Source organism: Mauremys mutica, chromosome 5, assembly GCF_020497125.1.
Source record: "Mauremys mutica isolate MM-2020 ecotype Southern chromosome 5, ASM2049712v1, whole genome shotgun sequence".
Taxonomy (NCBI): Eukaryota; Metazoa; Chordata; order Testudines; family Geoemydidae; genus Mauremys; species Mauremys mutica.
This window is the reverse complement of record NC_059076.1, coordinates 76707008-76728609: the sequence shown is the minus strand read 5'-3', so window position 1 is coordinate 76728609 and position 21602 is coordinate 76707008. Positions and strand designations below refer to the sequence as shown.

The 21602-nt window shown below is 39.2% G+C and overlaps 1 protein-coding gene across 2 annotated transcripts in view; it reads left to right on the top strand.

Moving 5' to 3' along the window:
* The window catches only part of GLRA3 (glycine receptor alpha 3), a 139279-nt gene that overhangs the window by 66663 nt on the left and 51014 nt on the right, over positions 1-21602 (top strand). For both annotated transcript variants that reach the window (XM_045017389.1, XM_045017390.1), the window contains 2 exons: positions 8548-8771; positions 14690-14772. In XM_045017389.1, the coding sequence (XP_044873324.1) occupies positions 8548-8771; positions 14690-14772 (307 nt within the window). The remainder of the gene's footprint in view (positions 1-8547; positions 8772-14689; positions 14773-21602) is intronic.

Sequence of the window (21602 nt, the reverse complement as noted above, 5' to 3'; positions counted from 1 at the left end):
AAGTATTCTCACTACAGATGACTGCCACAGTGCTTACATGAGTGAACAAAAATATTGTAACTACATGTATAAAGTGACAAGCATAGTGATGTATTCAATATATAATTATAATAACTTTTATGACACCTTAGAAATGTTGTATATTCACAGTGTTGCCAAGTCTTTAATTATTATCACTTTATAATAAAGCAATGTGCTAAAATATGGACTTTAATATATGGTATTACTTCAGACAATAATTAATGAGCCATATTGTACTGCTCAGATACAGGTGTTTTAAGCAAGCCTTATTATTTAAGGTGTAACATTAATGCTTATGAAAGACTGGCTACCTCAGGGCTTTCCTAATGACCTCCAAACCTTTAGCTTGGAGGTCACCAGCATGAATTCAACCCAACTCAGTTGAGCTTAAACACAATTCCCATTTAAGGGATGTTTGCTAGCCCCACCTCACAAACTCACAACCATACTTTGCACTAATTGACACACTCAACAGAAAAGCCAAGAACTGCTTGGATCATGGAGACTGAACTACTCCTGTTACTGCTAAAGGAAGTCCCCCACAGGTCAGGATTGAGGCATGCTAGCAAGGAAACTTGCCCTGGTCCTGTCCTGTAGATAAACAAAGCATTTTGATTATTCAGAGCTGTCAAGCAGGATAATCTAGGCAATTTATTTAAGCTAGAGTTTACAGTTATCAAATTTGTTATAAAAACTGAAAAAATAGCCTATAGGGCTTAATTCTGCCCAGATATACACTTCCTGTATTTCCATTTGCTTTAGCAGGATTGCACAGGGTGTCAGTCAGGTAAAAGTTTGGCCCAGAGAGTCACTGCCATTTGACAGAGGACAATGTTAGATTTTCTATTGTTTAAAATGTTTCACTTGTTGCCTGCACGAAAGTGGGAGAAGGAGTCAAATTACTTCACTGCTAAAGTGATGCTTGTGTAGGCTTTGAAAGCAACTACTTTCTTGACAGAAACAATGGTGTAGGAGGAAGTGAGGGAGGGTACAGGTTTGTTAATAATATCAGCTAATATGAGCTGTGGTACCCAGAAAGAAAGAAGTTGTTTATATGTACTGCATTTGTGCCTGTGCTCATCAGTCACCTACTAAAGCAGTAAAATGCCCCACTCCTCTTCAAGAAGAGAGGAGGTTTGAGCAACCACTGGGGAGGAATGCAGTGACCACGTAGGGAGGGACAGAAGGGCTGCCCCCCTTTAGTCTGCTCCCTTCCCATTGACTGGAAATGGGAGAACGGGCTTGTTAATTGACTTTTACAGAATACCTTCCTTGCCTAGAGCCACCTGGGCTTTTTAAAAGCCTCTTTTTCTGGCGAGCTACCCCACCCTTCCCTTAATATCCTGTTGATGCTGTGTTACTTAGGATTCTGTGGGTCTGACCGATTGCCCATTTTGGGATCAGGAAGGAATTTTTTCCATTGCACAAAATTGGCAGGATGTCTGATTTTTTCCCCTGTTCTTCTTGCCATTATGGAGGCGCAGTTAGGTTACAATGTTAAAATGTAAAACATTTAACATTAGGGAAAGTAAAATTCTTTCAGCTTGTTGCAACTTGCAGCCAGTGTTGATAAGGATGAAAGGGACCAGCTCCTGGATGGCTCTATCCCAATTTATTGATTGTATGGTGGGAGTCCTGACCACTACGCTGGACTCAGTTAAATGCCTGATATATGTGATTGGGGCATGGGGGACATAGAACCCCTCAACAGTGTTAAATAAAGTTATAGCCTGCCACTTAAAATCCAGCCCATTTATCTGTCATTCATTCACCTGTGTGTCCTGATCAAAATAGGACTTATGCTGAAAGAACTGGGCAATAATTTTAATTGCAGGGGAAATTCTTGAAAGGAACAAAATATCTGGCTAAAAATCATTATCATCTTGACAGTGGTAAAACATGGCCAATAATAAATTATCTTGAATCCTTTGAAAAGCAAAAGGATACAAATAAAAATACCTTTGAAAAGATGCCTATTATTTCAATAATTTAGAATTGGAATTAGTACAACCAATTAACCAAGAGAAAATATTGTGCCTAGTATGCTTGTGCTTTATCAAAGGCTTGTAAAAACCTAGACATTATATTTGATAAACTAATGAATTCTTTATAAATCATCAAGTTCCAGTGAGAGAGTCAACGTTCTGTTGTATGGTACCATACTGTGAGACGCTACCATTGTGTACCTCAGCATAGTGAATCAGAAGTTAACAGACCTTATAAAGGCTTGAGCACTATAAATCTTGCTCATGCTGTCACATGGATGGGGCAGTTGGGCCAAGTCATCCACCAAATGTGCAGTCTCCCTCATACGACCAATGAAACTGCTGCAAACAAATTAGCAGTAGTGTATGGGGTGGTGATTGGTTGAGTTACCTCTGATAGCACAATGACCTAGGACTGTTGGCATGTCATAGATACATGCTTTGCTGTTGCAAGGCTGTAATTAGAAAAGTCAAAATAGCTGATAACTTAAAAATTGGATAGTAATAGACTGACTTTTGAACCTGGTGATATTCTAAACAAAAAAGAGCTTTCACTCATGGTTGTAGCTGTTTTTATCACTTCACACCAACTAAAAGGCAGTGTAGGCTTCAGAGTTACTTATTAGATAGGACTTAATATAGTCACACTGATTGCATCAACCTAGTTACAGGTTAGCAAATAGTACTTAGCTAGTCATCCAATTTTGTTTCATCTACTGAAGAAATATGCAAAAACAAGGAGTTTGCAATCGCATGTATAGAGTCCATTGTAATGGTTGGGTTGATGTCATAACCTGGTCTCTCTCACACACTGCAAGTACAGTTTTGCTATAGAGGGGGAAAGGAAGAACAGCAGGACTGACTGTATCTATCAGCCATTGTACACCACAAAACAAGGGCACAGGAACTCTAGGGATTACAGCAACTTTGGGGTGTCAAAGGTGGTCGCAGAATTGCTCCACTGTCCTTCCACAGAAATCTTCCCTCCTGGCTTTCTCCCTGCCTCAATGGAGTTTTCCGTGCTATGCAAAGGGGGCAGGATTGGTCCCTATGCACAAGTAGCAAGTGAGAACCGAAGGGGTCCTGCCAACTTTTTCAGTTATGAAAATTAGGAACTATAGAAGAGTGTTATTTAGTAATCCTCAGAGAAAAACAAATTCTGCTCTCTGTTTACACAAAATCATGCTACTTGTTTAAAGCTTTTAAGCCTCATGCTCACACTCTGTAATTACTAGCTCAGTACAATGAGCACTTGCTTGTCCTTCATGCAGCACTAGTAAAATGGCTAACCTTTTTTGTACAGTATGATTTTTGATATCTGAAAATGAGACTGCTTCATTAATAGTTTTGAGAGAGGATAACTACTGAATGTTCTTTGACTGCCAAGCAAGTTAAACCAATACAAATCTGATCCCAGCTTGAGAGGGCTACTGAGGCAAGTTGTCATTCAGCATAGGTTAATGTAGTCTACAAGAGATTCTTTACGTTCCACCATTTGCTTTTTTTATTTATACTTTCCACTGTGAATTTTTAACCTCCAATTTCCCTTCACTCACCAATATTTAGGGCTAAATTCCACTACCAATATTCACACTGAGTAGCACCTTACTCCTCAAATAGTTGCATTGATTTCTTATTGTACCCTCTGTGGGAAGGGTAAAGTACGTAGACAAACACGTTTTACTTGCAATACATATTAATTAAGAGTTAAATAATGGCTTTGTTTTGAGCCCTACCTAAAGTCTCGCGGAGATTCAAAATCTCCCTCCCAACTTTCTTCTGCTTCAGGTCTATACACAGCATAGTGAACATCCCCACAGCATGCTGGCATAGCTGCAGTGGCCAGTGTACTGGGGGCACAGAGCCAGGTTCTTCCCATTTCCTGCTCACTCAAACTCATGTGCATGGAATTGGGGGGATTGGCGGGGGGGGGGGGAAGCATGGCAGCCCCAAAGAGGTCTCTCTCTTCACACACACAGCTCCTCACGGTATGGGCAGAGGAGTAAGGTCATGTCTTATGCCCCTATACTTCCCTACACAGACATGTAGCATGGGCCACAATCTGTCCCTAAGGGCTCAGTTTTAAATTCAGAGTAAGAAGAAGGCTGGTGCTACACTAGGAAGGTGTAAAAGCCACAGTCCTGCTTCCACCCTTCCCTTTTTTTGGAGGGGAAGACATCACCCCCAGAGGTACTAGCAAGGAGCTGCCTTTGTTTTCAGGGTTGTATTCCACCACTGTGCAAAAGATGGAGGCTTCTTTCACTCTCCTCCATCTCTGCACTTGCTGGGCATTGGCCCTAATATTAAAATAGATGAAGATTAGTACTACACCATACTGCTCCAACCTTATGCTTAATGATCTGGATGTATGGTTGATTTTGTCACAGAAGGCTGGGAATCATAGAAATATAGGGCTGGAAGGGACCTTAAAAAGTCATGAAGTCCAGGCCCCTCTGCTGAGGCAGGATCAAGTAAGTGTAGACAAACCCTAATAGATACTTGTCCAACCTCTTCTCAAAAACCTCAAATCATCGTGATTCTACAATCTGCCTTGGAAGCATATTCAGAATTTAAAATTTTCCTAATATCTAATCTAAATCTCCCTTGCTGCAGATTAATCCCATTACTTTTTGCCCTACCTTCAGTGGACATGGAGAACAATGGTTCACAATCCTCTTTATAACAGCACTTAACGTATATGAAGACTTTTCAGATCCCCCCATCAGTCTTCTTTTCTTAAAACTAAACATACCCAGATTTTTTTAACCTCTCTGCAGAGTTCAGATTTTCTAAACTTTTTCTCATTTTTGTTGCTCTCCTCTGGACTCTTTCCAATTTGTCCACATCTTTTCTGAAGTATGGTTCCCACAACTGGATACGGTACTCCAGCTGACACCTTACCAATGTCAAGTAGAGCAGGACAATTACCTCCTGTGTCTTACATACAATGCTTCTTTTAATATACCCCAGAATGATATTTGACTTTTTCACAACTGCATCACATTGTTTAATTATTCAATTTGTCATCCACTATTACTCCCACATCCTCGTTAGCAGTACTACTGTCCATTATTCCCCATTTTGTAGTTCATTTGATTTTTTCCCTCCTAAGTGAAATACTTTGCACTTATATTTATTCAATTTCACCTTGTTGATTTCTGACCAATTCTCCAATTCATCAGGGTAATTTTGAATTCTAATTCTGCCCACCAAAGTGCTTGGAATTCCTCCCAACTTGGCACCTGCAAATCTTATAAATATACTCTCTATTAGCCACGTCACTAATGAAAATATTAACTAGTACCAGATCCAGGACTGACCCCTGTGGGGCTTCACTAGAGAGACAATCCCAGTTTGATAGTGAACATGGTCTTTGAGAATGATCTTTCACCCAGTTCTGCACCCAGTTTAAAGTAATTGCACGTAACCTGCATTTCCCTAGTTTACTTGTGAGACTGTCCTGCAGGACTATGTCAAAAGCCTTACTAAAATCAAGATATATCATGTCTATTGCTTCCCCCCCCATCCACAAGGCTAGTACCCAAAAAGGAAATTAGTTTGTTTTGGCAGGATTTATTCTTAACAAACCATGCTGGCTCTTTCTTATGACCTTATTATCCTCCAGGTGCTTACAAACTGATGGAACCAATTATTAAACAAATATCTTTCCAGGTATGTAGGTTAAACTGACTGGTCTCAAATTCTCCACCTCCTCTTTGTTTCCCCTTTTAGAGATAAGTACTACATTTGCCCTTCTCCATTCCTCTGGGACATCACCTGTCCTCTATGAGTTCCTGAAATAATTACTAATGGTTCTGAGATTGCTTCAACTAGTTCCTTAAGTACCCCAAGACAAAATGTCATCAGGCCTTGCAAACTTGAATACATCTAACTTATCTAAATATTCTTTAACCTGTTCTTTTCTTATTTTGGCTCATGTGTCTTCCTCCTTGTTTCTTAATATAATTGTGTTGAGCATCTGATCACGGTTAACCTTTTTAGTGAACACTGAAGCAAAATAGGCATTAAATACTTCAACCTTCTTGATGTCATCTGTTATTAGCTCTCCTTTCCTGCTAAGTAGAGGACCTACACTTTCCTTCATCATCCAATTAGTTCTATTCTCCAGCTGGTCTTGTATTTCAACATACTGTTTTTGTCTGGAAATTTGATCAGGATAGATAATAGGTCCTGACAAGATGGTCCAAGTGCACACTTCTCTATGGTAGCTTCTGATGATTAAGGAGAAAGATGTTGGTGATCAAAGGTAGTTAAGCACCTAGCTCCCATTGAGGATTTGGGCCCAAGTTTTTAGTAGTCTGTGGGTCGGATTTAGCCACTATTACTCACATTGAGTAGCACCTTACTCCACAAGTGTCCCCAAATATAACAGAACTACTCGTGGAGTCAAGATGAGTAAGGGTTGGAGAATTAGGTCCTTTTGCATCTATCACCTTTAATTATATAAACATTACCCTTAGCTCCATTACCAGATACTATAAAACCAAACCTCAAAAACTGTGGTTAAGACATGCTTTCAAATAAATTAAGGGTCAAATCCTTGGAAGTGCTGAGCACGTGCAATAGGACTTCAGAGGTATTGATCCCTGACAGTATAGTTTCCACAGAGGTGATGATTTGAGACTGCCCAAATATGCAGTTTATAAAGATAGGTACATGGAAACATAACAGTGAATTATATTCTGATAAATCAATGTTTTACAGAACATTTCTAAGAAGTTCTCTACCTACAATTTTTTAACATAATTTATCCAGGAATTTGGACAGCTGTTCAGATGTTATAAAATAAATCTCTCAAAATCTGAAGCTATGCCAATGTGTTTTAATGATATTACCAAACATAAGCCTACAACTTTCTTTGCCATTTAAATGATCTAATAAAAAATTAAGTACCTGGGGATTTTTCTTATTCCCTTGATTAATTCCCTTTCGAAGGTTAACTTCCCTTCCTTCTTAGTAAAGTGCATAAAAATGTGCTATATTAAAAAGACATACAGTTCAACTCAACATGTAAAGGCTAGCAGAATGAGCTTGTTACAGTGCTTTATTGCTTACTGAGACCATTTTTGTACTTTACCCTCATCATTCAGCTGGAGACTGTTTAATCCCAGAATCAAACTAAAAACGTTGCAGTTTTGTAAAGAATGACAGTCCTCAACTTTAAATTGTGTCTTCTGTTATATTAGTAACTGCTTCCCTTTATACGAATGTCACTTGAAAGAGATGGAGTGGAATTCAAGTCAGGTATTAAATCCTTTGATGACTTTAACCTTCAGAAAGTTGTGATGTGTAGTGGTTAAAGCAGAAGTCTGACAATGCTGTGTTCTCCATATCTGCAATGTACATTGTCTGTGTGCACCTGATAGCATTGTCTTTGATTTAATTTAAAGAGTCCTTGCAATAATATATTAGTGAAGAAAATTAAGAACATCGTGTTACGAGCAATAGTGGATTAAGGCATAAGCAGCATGGAGCATGCCTATGACCTCAACTTTTGAAATCACAGTCTTAGATTTCATTTTAAATACAATATTTCTAGCCTTTGTGATTGTGAATAAGAGCCCAACTATACCTGCTGCAGAAATTTCTGCCAGGTAGTGCAGACAGCCCGGAATAACTGGAAAGATTTGAACAGCTCCATGCATCTCAGCTCTGACACCTGTTGCTTTTAGAGTGCCCTCCAATAATATAATATGATCATTGTGTAGTGAGAGTAAGTCTTCCTGCTGCCATTATGTCATGATGACTTCCACCTAGTCTGTCAATCATAAGTAATTATATTATGACCCCTATTATCATAGTATCCTTATTTATCCTTATACCAACCCTGTAAGACAAGGAAATACAACTATCCCCATTTCATAGATGGAGAACTGAGGCACAGAAAGTTAAGTAATTTACCCAGGTAATGTGTAGCAGAACATGGATCTGAACCATGGTCCCCAGAAGCCAAGATTAGTGCCCTAATCACTGACCTATCCTTCATCTCATGGGTCAGAGTCTCTATGTGGGTGGATGCTGAGTCTTCTTTCTCTGGGACACAACCCAGCTGGCCTGAAGACAGGAAGAGGGAGATGGAGAATGTTGTGCCTACAAAAGATAAAAAGGGGCAGATCCCACACAACACCAGCAAATTACTCTTATGTGCTATAGCCCAAGCAGAGGTGGAACTGCACCATGGGGTGGAGTATGAGGTGAGGTCTATCTTTAGCCCTATGTTGCCTTAATGTAGCCCTAGCTGTGATTGTTTCCTGTTGTCCTGAAATGTATCTTTGCTGCTATCTATTGTATAACTACTAATCATTACAGGTAAGGTCTCTGTTATACAGGAGGTCAGGCTAGATTACCACAATGGTCCCTTCTGGCCTTGGAATCTATGAAGCAAGGTATCATGCTGGCATTCATGGACATAAATCATTTGTCATCCATTGAAGGTTAGGGGATTACACAGCTAAGTGATAAAATAAAAAATAAAGCCCCTATCCTTGCTAAAGCTTTGCTTGTTTTGTTTTTCACTTAGGATTACCGAGTGAATATCTTTCTCCGTCAGAATTGGAATGATCCACGCCTTGCATATAGCGAATATCCAGATGACTCTTTGGATTTAGATCCATCCATGTTAGATTCTATTTGGAAACCTGATTTGTTTTTTGCTAATGAAAAAGGTGCCAACTTTCATGAAGTTACGACAGACAACAAGTTGTTACGAATTTTCAAAAATGGAAATGTTCTTTATTCTATCAGGTGAGTCTCTGACAAAGGAATTTTTTTTAAATACTTTTAATAGGCAGGGACACTTGGAACCGGATATCTCCAATTGTTATTTATGCAATTAAATTATGCTGTGAAGTCAATGTGAGTTTTGAGTGCTGAATTGGTATTACAATAGCACCCACAGGCATCAAAAGAGAACAGGGCCCCATTATACTGGGCACTTAACTTACACATAGTAAGAGATCATCCCTGCCCTGAAGAGCTTATGATCTAAATAGAGAAGACAACATGTGGGAAAAAAATAAAGAATTATTATCCCCATCTTACAGATGAGGAACTGAATCACAGAGAGATTATGTGGCTTGCCCAGGGGCAACAGGAAGTTTTTGGCAGAGCCAGTGAGAAAATGCAGATCTCCTGAGCATTAGTATTTGGGCAGGGCTTTAAATGAGTTCAAATTCTAGCCTTCATTCTAAATATTTTCCCATGATCACAAATGTTCAGGAGACCAGAGATGATGCTTTTCACATAGTCCTATCTCCCCAGCCATTTCCTCCTTCCTTCACTTAATTGTTGTAGCTGCTCTTAAATGTCAAAACTGGGAAGAGTTTAATATATCAGTAGCCACATAGTACTCAAAGAGCTGCTCACATATTATTGGAAGGGGGAACCATCCTGGAGACAGAAGTATTCACTTTTTTTTTTCTTTTTTTTTTTTTTTACATTTTGTGAAACATTTTGTGAAACATTTTGGAAGTTGTACCTACCCAACGTAATGAAACAAATATTGACAAAATCAAGTTACTCTGATGATTACTGCCTTGCTTCTCTTCTCCTCTTTAACACTTCTGCTCTGGCATTACTGTAGCAGCCAATATTCTCATAAACATCTAAGCCCAGATCTTCAAAAAGTATTTAGGCATCTAACGTTGATTTCAGTCCTTAACTAGAGATTGTACCATTTGAAAGTTAGGCTTTGAAGCTTTCATAAGGTGAATGTAATTGGTTTTAGCTCTAAAACTTTTTAAGGTATCACTCACTACTTATAGAAACTAAAGTGTGTGTAGGGGGAAGATACTAGTAATCAAAAAGGTGTGATTTCAGTGTCCCATGTGGTATTTCACAAATTAGCACTAGAAGTCAATAATAAAGTGTTTCAGGAGTGAAGTTCTAGGGCCTAATTTTCCTTTGCATTACATTCCAGTTTTATACTAATCACCACTTCACACTCTTACCTGTGTCCTAAAAAATCCAATCTACTTGACATTTATTTGTAAAATACATCTATCACCATTGCCATATGGAACAGCAATTCAATTTTACATTAACAGCTAACATTTTGATCAACTGCACTTTATCTCATTTTTCAGCATTCCCCTCAATTTTATGATAGTACATTTCAGAGCAAAATGTACTCTTCTCATTTGGTGTTTCACCTTGCATGCTTTTAAGGTATTGCATTCTACGGGGGGCCTTTTGGTCTGATAAAGAGAGGAATCTGCATATGAACTGATGCATTAGAAGACTGGACAAAATGCAGTTCTCATGTTTGGGTGCACTACATGGGGAAGTTTTGCTAATGACTTCTATGGAATTTGGTCTGTCTTGTCTGGATCAGATAGAATAAAGTAGTTTGAGTGCACACTGAAAAGAATGTGACACATTACTATACTAAATGTATAAAACCAAAAATTAATTGTGCTGAGAGCAAACTCCAATTAGTTCACACAGTTCTTGTGGTGCCAAGGTAATTCCAGTGATTACTCTACCATAATTTAATTGCCAAAAATTTTCAACAGGAATAACAGACCCAATCAATGAAATAGACTCAAAATTGTATAATCAACATGTAGGTGAATATTCATCTGAATTTAAGGTAGTTTTGCATTTGATGAATATAGAGAAGGTAATTCTGAAATAGTTGTCATTCAAAACAGAATGTTGAACACCCTTAAAGTACTGAGTTGTCTTTTTCCAGCCAAATGTAATTGCAAGTGAATAACATATGCGGACCAGAAGTGAATGATGAATGTAGTCACATACATATGTTAGTGCCCATGAAAGAGCCACTTTTCAATTTAGACTGTTTTAAATTAGAATTTACATTTAGACTAGTTCTTTGAAAAAGTAAAGACAAGGGGTCAGATTATCAGTCAGCCCCCATAATGGGGACCTTCTGTAACAGGGCAGTTGTGGTTTCCCCTTCTGTAGGGGATTCCTGTCTACAGGGGACCCCAAAGTGGTGTAAAGCTGCATACCTGGCTCTATGCACACAGTGCACCAAAAGTAGGAAGGGGCATGGGCAGAACATTCTATGCATTAATGATCCCTGGACAATGGAACAATACCTAATGCCCTCCTACTCTTACTTGCTCTTGAGGCCAAAATGAACAGACACCAGAGTTCTGAAAAGTCTTATTCACAATGCACTGACCTTCTGCCAGCTGACTTGTTGAATTTGACAGCAAGCTGTGCATCTCAAACATCAACCACTACCATTATTGTCAGATAATGCTGCCAGTGTCCTCCTGCCTTAAAGCTTGCAGACCTTGCATCTACATTTGCCCTCCGACAGATGTTCTCATGGGAGGTCATTGTGTGACAATCTACTTGTTACATTTACATACCTTTTCTGATTTTATTGGTAGCTACAGAGATTTACTTTTGCTAGCATCTTTCTCTGATCAGTTACAATGATGCTTTATTCAGCCAGGTATGCGACTGTAAAACAAGTAGTCACTGTGAAAGGTCATTTGCATCACTTTCTCCCTGCAAGCCTTTTCTAGGTGCTGACATGGCGCCTAAAGAAATAATATACACTTTTACTATTATCCGTACAATTAAAAATACAAGTGATCAGCAATAGATAATAAAACCTTTTCAGCGTGCCATTTCTGCAGAAATTTGTATTTCGGTCTTTTTGTATTTAGGTCTATTTAGGTCCATATTTTCAAGCAGAAGCAAACTTCATATGAAGTCAATGGGACTTTTGGGAGGAAAAGGAATTCAGGGATCAGTCCCATTGTCTATATTCTCACATCTGGTCTATACTTAAAACTTAGATCAATATAGCTATGGTACACAGGGGTGTGAAAAGTCCACATTCCTGAGCACTATGGCTGTGCTGACCTAACTCCTAGGGTAGATGCAGCTAAGTCAATGGAAGAATGCATCTGTCAATCTAACACTGCTCAGGTGGTAGAGTTCCTTCAGCTACAGAAAACCCCTTATTTTGCTATAGTCTGTGTCTACTACAGGCTTATAGTGACAGCTACAGCACTGTAGGTGTACTGCTATAGCACCTGTCGTGTAGACATTGCCTCACTCTGGTATAATTATCATGCATCTTGGATAAGAGAGTTTATTAATATACTTTGTGTAAGGGTCAAGAAGAAATCCTATAAGAAATCCTCTTAATTGACACTATTATATTTTCTCTTAACTGAATGTTCCCACTGAGTGGATCCAAATGAAGTTAAAAAATGTTGATTACATTTAGTTCTAATTCAAGGTTCTGTAATACTAAACTTTAATCTAGCAATTATGTCTAATCAGCAGAATAACACAGAGCTCTCTTACAATCAATGCTGTCCACTTTATAACAGCACCACTATTTAGGTATTTATTTATTATGAGTAATTTCCACTTGATTACATATAGTATCATTATTCATAGAAGCAATCAGAATACTTTATACTCACATTTTGATCATTGAATTTAATATTTCTGTATTAGTATCTTTGTAGCAATTTATAACTGAAAAATTAATCTTGGTTCATAAAAAGCTCCCTATTAGTCTGTGGAAAAGTACCTCCAAAGAAAGAGGTAAAACCCTAATTCCTGGAAACACTACAAATTAGATTGGATAAAGTGAGATTTACAGCAGTGTTTCTCAAACTGGGGGTCTCCAAGGGTATTCCAGGGGGTCCGTGGGCCCTGCTGATCAACTCCTCCCCCTTCACAGCTGTTCTGTGGCATGCAGGAGGCACTGGGAGGGAGGGGGAGGAACGGGGATGAAGCGCACTCAGGAGAGGGGGCGGAATCAAGTCCAGGACCATGGCCCCGCTGATCAACTCCTCCCCATCCCTCCCAGCACCTCCTGCATGCCAGAAAACAGATGTGGCATACAGGAGGCACTGGGAGGGAGGGGAAGGAATCAAGTCTGGGGCTGCCAGGCCTGCTGATCAACTCCTCTTGCTCCCTCCCAGTGCATCCTGCATGCCAGGGAACAGCTGTTCAGCAGCCTGCAGGATGGGCTAGGAGGGAGGGGAGGACCAGAGATGGGGTGTGCTCAGGAAAGGGAGCGGAAAGAGGCAGGAAAGAGGAGCTGAAGGGGCCCAGCTGTGGGGGAAGGGGTGGAGTGGGAGCAGAGCCTGAGGCTGAGTGGGGAACTTGGGGGTCCGCAAAAAATTGTAAATCAAAATGGGGGGTCCTTCGGTTGCTAAAATTTGAGAACCGCTGATTTACAGTGTGTGTGTGTGGGGGGGAAATCCTGCATTAGCCAAATAAGCCTTTACCATTTCTTGTTTAGGCCCCGAAATCAGCAGTGCATTTAAGTACATATTTATCTTTAAACATGTGCTTGAAGTCATTGGGCCTGTTTTCCATTTACCCTAAGGCATCTTTATACTATGCATTACATTATATGGCCTTTTTATACTGCCAGAGTGGCATAAGGGGGCTGTACTGCAAATAAGAAGCAGCTTGTTGACTTCCATGGGACTTAAACACATGCTTAAGTCCTTTGCTGAACTGGGCTTCAAATGATAGAGCTTTATTGTACCTTATAGCACTGCCCCATGCAGAAGGTGGTGCAGGACTGCACCACCTCAGTGGGAACAGCAGGTCCAGATTGCCTCCAGAGTTCTCCAACACACCAGGGCAGCATGCCCAGAAGTTGCTTCCCTTGCTACCTTCTGTGGCTGGCTAGCTCTATAAGCCAGTGTGAGTTTAAGGGGGGGAATGAGGCTCGACCTTTCTGTGCCCCTTTTGGGATGACCTATGTTTCAAGAGATACTATTATGGAACAGTCCCTCTGCATATTTTTGACTGACTCCTGCATCGGAGGTGCATACGGAAGGAAGGGTCCTTGTAAGGCTGCTATTCACCCACCCAAAGCTTAGCCAAAGTCTGATCCATACTATATAATTTTCAACAGTATTCTGTCAAAGAAACTACACAAAAACTGAAAGGCCAATAAAATATCTCCATGATATAATTCACAGTAGGAACTATGAAAGCAAAACTGTTTTCTTTTTCTGTTTCTCTTTGCATCTCTTCTTTCTTATCTGTCTAGCAAGTATTACACTAAATATAAATGATGGTATTTTAATATTTAAAAATAAGTTTAGTGCCTATAGAACTGCAACATGGTTTACTAGAAATATTGTGGCACATAATGTGCAGTTTAAAATCACAGGTGCATTTCTTTAGTATAATACTGACAACTGAAACATCACCTTTAACATGTTCATGTTGGGAGTTTAACTGTATTGTCTTTTAGGATGCAAAGGCTTATATTACTCTGCCAGCATGAGTTGCACCTGGCATCTGTTATGTAATTCCTGTAGGGGAGAGTGTCTTGGTAAATTGTATGCCAAGGATATGAAATACTGTAATATGTTTGTACTTTTAGAGTAATATTAAAAAATGTCAGCACATTTTTGTGGAATACCCACTGAATTAGAGAATATGTCTGAAATAAATAATATTTTAGAATAGTTTTAGGTTTTGACTCTCCGTGTTTTTTTTTTAAATCACAAATGCAAAGCAGGATTCTTACACGAGAGTCAGAATGATTCAATTGTTTTCATAGGTGTTAGAGTGTTTCTTACAAATACATTGAGTTATTTTCAATTACCACTAACCACAGGTGTGTTAACATTTTTGTTCTGTGCTCCCTATGGTATTTGAGGTATATTTTTAATAATGGTTTTGTATTCTTTCAGATTGACTTTAATACTGTCCTGTCCAATGGATCTCAAAAACTTCCCAATGGATGTGCAAACATGTATAATGCAGCTGGAAAGTTGTAAGTGTGAACAAAGTATTCTTCTACGAATAACAGTATAAAAATAACAATACATGCTGGGATAGAAAAGGTGGTAATGTAGAGAATTTTGCATTTTCCAAAATAAGCATGTTTTGGAAGTATTCTGTACAATTATGGCCTTCCCATACAATATACAGCGCTGCTTGAATGCAAAAAAACTTCTTAAGGGCCAGAATCTGCCATCCTTACATTGAGTAGTAGTATTATGCAGATAGTAAATTACTTCTCAGAATGAGTAAGAGTAGCAGATTCTGGTCCATAGGTTGTAAAGTTATATTTGTTTTGTGAGTATTTGGTTCCATCATTCTAAAAGTCACAGATTATATGAGCTTTGGTGAGTACTTCCATCTTAAATTCAGACTGATTTCAGGGGCCTGCATTTCAGTATTAATAGTATTCAGTTTTTAGCATGCCTATGCAGTATTTTTTCCTAGAATTCTGTTCATTTTTTTAGAAAATGTAATACTGTATGTTGGCATAAATTCTCGTTTCTATTACACAAATGTCAGTAACATCAGAATATGGCCCCTTATTCACTAAGGGCCCTTTCTAAAGTCTTTATTCAGAGTTGGCAGGGAAAGGATGGTACCCCAACAAAAAAAAATGAGAGATTAGTCTACACACTCTGTAAATACCCTGAAATCCAGGGGGATCCAGAAGGAAAAGAGTCAAGAGTCATCCATACAAAGGCCCTGCTCCTCTGATCTGGCCCAGCTCTGTAGCTCTACAATATCCCCATTAGATTCCCATGTCTCTGGCTTCCCTTGGGACCATCCTAAAAGGGTGATTTTCCCAACATAGAGGAGAGAGCTATGGAAAGGAAATACATCCTTTGGCTGTATTTATGGTGGAATCTCCACTTGGCAAAGATAGGATGATATGCATCCCCCACGTACTACACCCCTCAGTCCATCCAACTTCTCAACCCACACAACTCCTTGAATCCATGGAACATCCTGTCTAGGATCAATGAAAAGGCAGCATATTGAGCCCTCTCTGTAAAGGTGGCAGAGATCTACATATGGAAGAGATTATCTAGGTAGAGATCAGTTGAACATAAATATGCCCCTTGATCTTTACCAAGTCAAAACTTCTTCTGACATCAGAGAACTGTATAATGAAGACTTACTGATGGACTCAATGGAATTTGTACCAGATAACCAGCTTGCCATTTAATGTAGCCAACAAAAAACAATAGAGAAAGAAAGGCCTAATAGTATTAAGTTCTTCAACTTCAAGCATTAAAATATATACAAAGAGTGAAGCTTTAACACAAACACAGCATTTATGATGTTCAGTTCCACACTGGAAAAAGTAAGCATACTAGTAAAGTAATTTATATGCTATTGTTAGTCCTCCATTTGAGTATATATGTCTCCTTAATTGGAAAAAGATTTAAGACTTCAGATTAAAGGAATAGTTCAGTTGAAGTATTTCTGACCTAGAGAATAATCACCATTCATGTGAAACAAAAACGATGCTTGATAACTCAACTCCCAATATGCTATGCATAATATCTATCTCAAGATGTCCATTGACACAAAATGCAAGATGAATATGTAGGAGCATTATTTCTTTCCACAAGCTAAAAAAAATAGCACGGGCACAGTTTAAACACAATTAAGGCCCAGATTGACTCCCCCATTGATACATAAATGGAGGGGAGCCCCTGTTCACAAAACTCTCTCCAGCTGTGAGAAAAAGGCGCTTAGTCACCTCCACAGAACCATTCCCCCATTCGGCTCTGGTACCTGCAGAGGTACCCTAAGGTCCCGGGATTTGAGCTAGTGCAGAGGCACAGGACACCCACGCAGATGGTTTGGACCTCCCCTAGTCTCTGCTGTGTTTAGCGATGGGCTTTTCTGCAAAGGGGACAAACCCAACACTTACTATGGGATAATGGGGATGTGATGTCTGGAAGAGAGTTCATCCCCCATATCCCTTTCCTGAAGGTGTTTCTACAAGAAGGGATGATGTGTATCAAGAGAGCCTTCACTGATGAGAAATGAGTCAGTTAAGAATTGTGTGAAAATTAGTGATACACAAAGACAGAAATATTTAGCATAAATATAAATATATATCTTATAGTATCCTCTTTGCTTTATATTTTTAGTATTGGAATTAAAATGTTCATAAGTAAAAGTATTAATGAGATTCCTGTATCTAGAATGTGCATACTGGCTTATTTAGAATATTAAGACAGAGAAGCAGAACAGATGCCTAACTTGATGGATGAGATTCTTATAGTGTTTCAGAACTATGCATATGTTGAAGGGTTAAAAGAGGCATCATTATTTATTTTAATTGGAAAGGAAGAAGGAGTGAGAAAGGTGAATAAACATCATTGGGAGGTGATTCAGCATCACCGAATCTGTCAAAATTATTTACTGTATGATTTTATTGTAGGCTTTTAAAAAACAAATTGCAAGGTGATTTTGAAAGTTAGTCCTGCCTTTTACTACAGTGGGTGGATGGTAATATTGTCAAGTGGTTTGTGAATATCAGATTAATGGCTGAGTCTAACAGGAATTTTCCTGACAAAAAATGGAATGGCAACCTTAGTTACTTGTTCCAAAGGTCAAGGCACTTTAGGTCATACTGCACAATCAGTATTTACACAGCACTTTTCATTGAGCACAATGGGAAATCTTTTTAATAAGTGATGCCATGATCTGGCTTTTTGTAACTAAGTGTAACTACAGCAAAGGTTACCAGGAGGCAATTATATTGGAGCGCATACATATGCCAAGTACATTTGCTCTATACAGTAATGTTTCCACAAAGCAAACAAAAATCACATTTCACTGAACAAACAGAAGATATGGTTTACAACCTCTTTTTGCATTCAGAAAGTTCTGAGCTTTCACATGCAATCTTGAAACATTTACTTGATTTAAAAAATTCATAAAACCTTTCTATGTTTTTCCTCTTTTTTGACCATAGTAAGCATAGATAATACAGCATCTGAACATTCTTATGCAATAGAATCTGCTTTGTTTTATAGAAACCTTTCAGGAGTTCACAAATTCTCACAAACTGCACCCCAAGGAACCAACAAACACTTATTAGCTGAATAGCACTATTGATGTTCTAATTTCCAGCAGAACATTTTGCACTGAAGTCTTCATGTTAATCATCCATTTCAGTGGGATTAAATCCCCCTGTTGCATAATCATGTGGCACACACAGATGATATTCACAAAGGTAAAGAGTGTACAAAATACAAATGATTTTTTCTGTTGTAAATACACAGTCTTCCAGTCACAGCAATAAATGGTCTATAACCTTATTAAAAAATGCATAGGTTGTCATAGCTTTTACTTGGTTGCACAAGGAAGTCAGGGGACATACCCCTCATGATCCCCTCCCCCCCTCCACACACACACTTGTTCCCCTGCTTCACCCTGATCTGATTGTGACTCCAGATGTAGGCAGAAGAGTAGGGGATCCCACTGCAGTCAAGTGAGCTGGGAGGGGGAAAAGAAGTTTGGGGTGGGGAGAAGCCCTGTCTCCACCCACCTGTCTGACAGCCAGAGTAGCTGGCTTGGATTTTCAGGAAGTAAACTGCTCCATGAAAAGGTATGAAGTAACTTAATCCCCACCAAGAGCAAGGGAGGAGCAGAAGAGGAATTCTCATAATTCATTTGCTGAGATGCTCCTTCAGTTAAGACAGACTGACAAGTTACCATTTAAGTCAAAGCATTGTAAATAATACATTCACTACCATTCCACAGAAAATCAAAACAGTAGCACATGAATGAATTAGCATGGATTCTGGAGGTCCTCATTCCACATGTGGTACCCCCAACTATCTAAGAAGAAATATGGCCCAGTTCATCTGTGCCTTGAATGTAACCACCTCCTTTACCAACAATGTGTCTTTGCTCTTTTCCTCTTTAATAAAGGACTTTTAGTGGGTTTACTAGATGGCCTCTTTATAAACTAAAAATATACAGAAGACCTTGATTTTTCTGTAAATATTTAATGAGGACATAGCTGGAACAATCAGGGTTATTTTCTTATAACAAATAACCAGAAATGGTTTTGGATAATTATTTTTTCATCTACTTATTTTCACCTCCATCAGGGTTGAGCCTGCAAACCTTACTCATTTGAGTAGTGCTGGTGCTTGAGTAGTCCCGTTTAAGTCAACGAGACTGCTTCCATAAGGATTACTCACCTGAGCAAAGATTTCAGGGCTCGCAGCTATTTATAATAGCAAGCTGCAATATGTATAACTCATTTCTTACTGGAATCTCTCTTAAGTACAAATGAGCTTGTTGTGAAATAATGCTACTGCTTAGTAGCAGAATCTCAATCACTGCTGCTGCTGTTCCCCCTGCGTGGAGGGCTCTAAGTGCAGCACTTGTTTACAACTTTTCTCCCCAAACCATTCCTTGGTGACATGCTCAGTCTTCAGCAGCTCTTGAGACAGTATTCCCAAGGTCTCTCCAACCCCTTGGATCTACAGCTGTGGTATCGGGACAGTGACATACATTATTTATATCGGTAGGCGGTGTAGGACTTTTTGTATGGCAAATATTTCTGCAATTTTTTAAGAATGGGTTTTACCATACTCTTACTGAAAAATAGTTTTATTTATCCTTACCAACTAAAATGAACTGGTTAGGGCTCCTCTCCATCTCCTTAAAGCAAGACTAGATATCTTTTTAAAAGACCTGTTATAGCTCAAATAGAAATGATGGGCTCGATGCTGGAATTACTGAGTGAGACTCTACAGCCTGTGTTATGTAGGAGGTCAGACTAGATGATCAAAATGGTCCCTTCTGACCTCAGATTCTATGAATCTATATATTAAAAAGGAGGAAAATAAATGAATTATAACTATAGTATGAAAAGAGCAGTGTTCATGCCAAGGCAGCTCGAGAGCCTCTCTGATAATTTTATTTCTGTTCTATTTGAACAATTTATAGAATAATGGTAGCTAGAAACATATCTTATTCTTGTGGCATCTCTCCTCAGCACAATATTTTCCCCTTAATAGAGCTTCTTGTGTCTCTTTCTTGTTAAATTTATCTTTATTGCATTTCCCTGCATTCCATTTATTCATGGATTAATGTTGTGTTTTATTTGGGGGGGAGGGGAGACACCTTGCTTAGATTGTTTTATGAATTTCTGTGAACTGTAATATTCCTAGAACCTTAAGCAATAACTAAAGGAAGCTAAGTATCATGAGGTAGCCATGTTAGTCTGTATCCACAAAAACAACGAGGAGTCTGGTGACACCTTAAAAACTAACAGATTTATTTGGGCATAATTTTATCCATGAAAGCTTATTCCCAAATAAATCTGTTAGTCTTTAAGGTGCCACTGGACTCCTCATTGTTTTTAAAGGAAGCTACTGGCTCAGATAAAGATTAGGCCTGTTAACAAGGAAGAAATTGAACACGAAACACAAATATATGTAAGGAAGTATGAAAATGCCTCCATTATTAGATTTTAATTGGTATATCCCTTAATGTTTAAAATGAATCATGTTTTCCCCTTTTATAGCTCCTTAATTACTCAGTCTTATAGACAATGAAGGATAATCCAACCCACCATCTAAACTTTTAGGGGAAGATCCTTCCACTGAGATGTGCATGCAGAGGAGTTCTCCTATGCAGAGAATTCCCCCCTCCTGCACTGAAGAGTTCAGCTGCTTAAACAGGATCCTTTCTTTCCTTCCTGGTGCCCCGTGGGTCCAGACACCAGACAGGTGGAGAAGACAGTTTGTACAGATGAAGACGGGAGTGGTCAGGCCAATGGCAGGCCTGGGAGGTGATAGAATGTGCATATTGTTTCTCCACCACCAGCTGATAATCCAGTCTGAGATTGCATTGTTTTTCCAATTGCACTCCCACCAGGAGCAGCCATGCCCAGAGAAAAGGGCCACCATGGGGGCCAGAGAAGCTATAGAGGCACAGGACCTCCATGTGCCTGTATTATGCTGTGGAGAAACCATTGCCCCCACCTTTCCCATATATAACAATGGTGAGGAACTCCATCTCCATGAGAGAGATTTACTCCCCGTGATCCCCTTCTAAGCATTTTCCTGTGAGAGGAGGCGAGCCAACCTGTTGTGTTTTAGTCACAAGAAGAATTTGTAAAGGAATGCTTCAGCTATACATTTAATCACCAGGACTGCAGAGAGAAGAAAGCTCATAATCTTAGACCAGAAGCTCCCATCCAGTGCAGAAAGGTCTCCCAAAAGGAAAAAAAGGTGCCACCAAATCCAGGGCTGGTGTTTGAGCCCATAAAGGCTCTTCCACATTAAACAGCACACAGATGATGATCTGTAGGTATAGAATGGGTGTGTTACATTTTAGGCATGGGGGTACTGAGCGAGGGAGCTACTTTGCTTATTGCTCCTCCAACCCCAACAACATATTCACATGGATTCAGCTGGAAACTATACAGTCTGACCTCTTAAAGTAGGGGAGGACATAAGCAGAGCAGGAGACCATGGTGGCACAGCTCCAGAGGGAGACATTTTATCAGAATGTCTTAGAGGGCAGTGCAAAGGAGTAGGTATTCACAGGGATCCACAGGCTTGGTGCTTAATTTTCCTGTAGCTAGTCAGGCTCCATGGGACCTGTAGACTAACATTGTGATCTCAAACCAGCTCCCTGACCCAAAAGAAGAACATAGTGGTGATGGCACAAGATTGTCCTCTGTAAGATTTTTCAATAACTGTTTCTCTTTATATGGATTTTTTTTGTGGTACTGGTGCATTTACTTAGCCCTCAGGGAGCTGCATAATTGACAATTTCATTTTAAAAAAGAAATGAATATATAATAGACTTAAA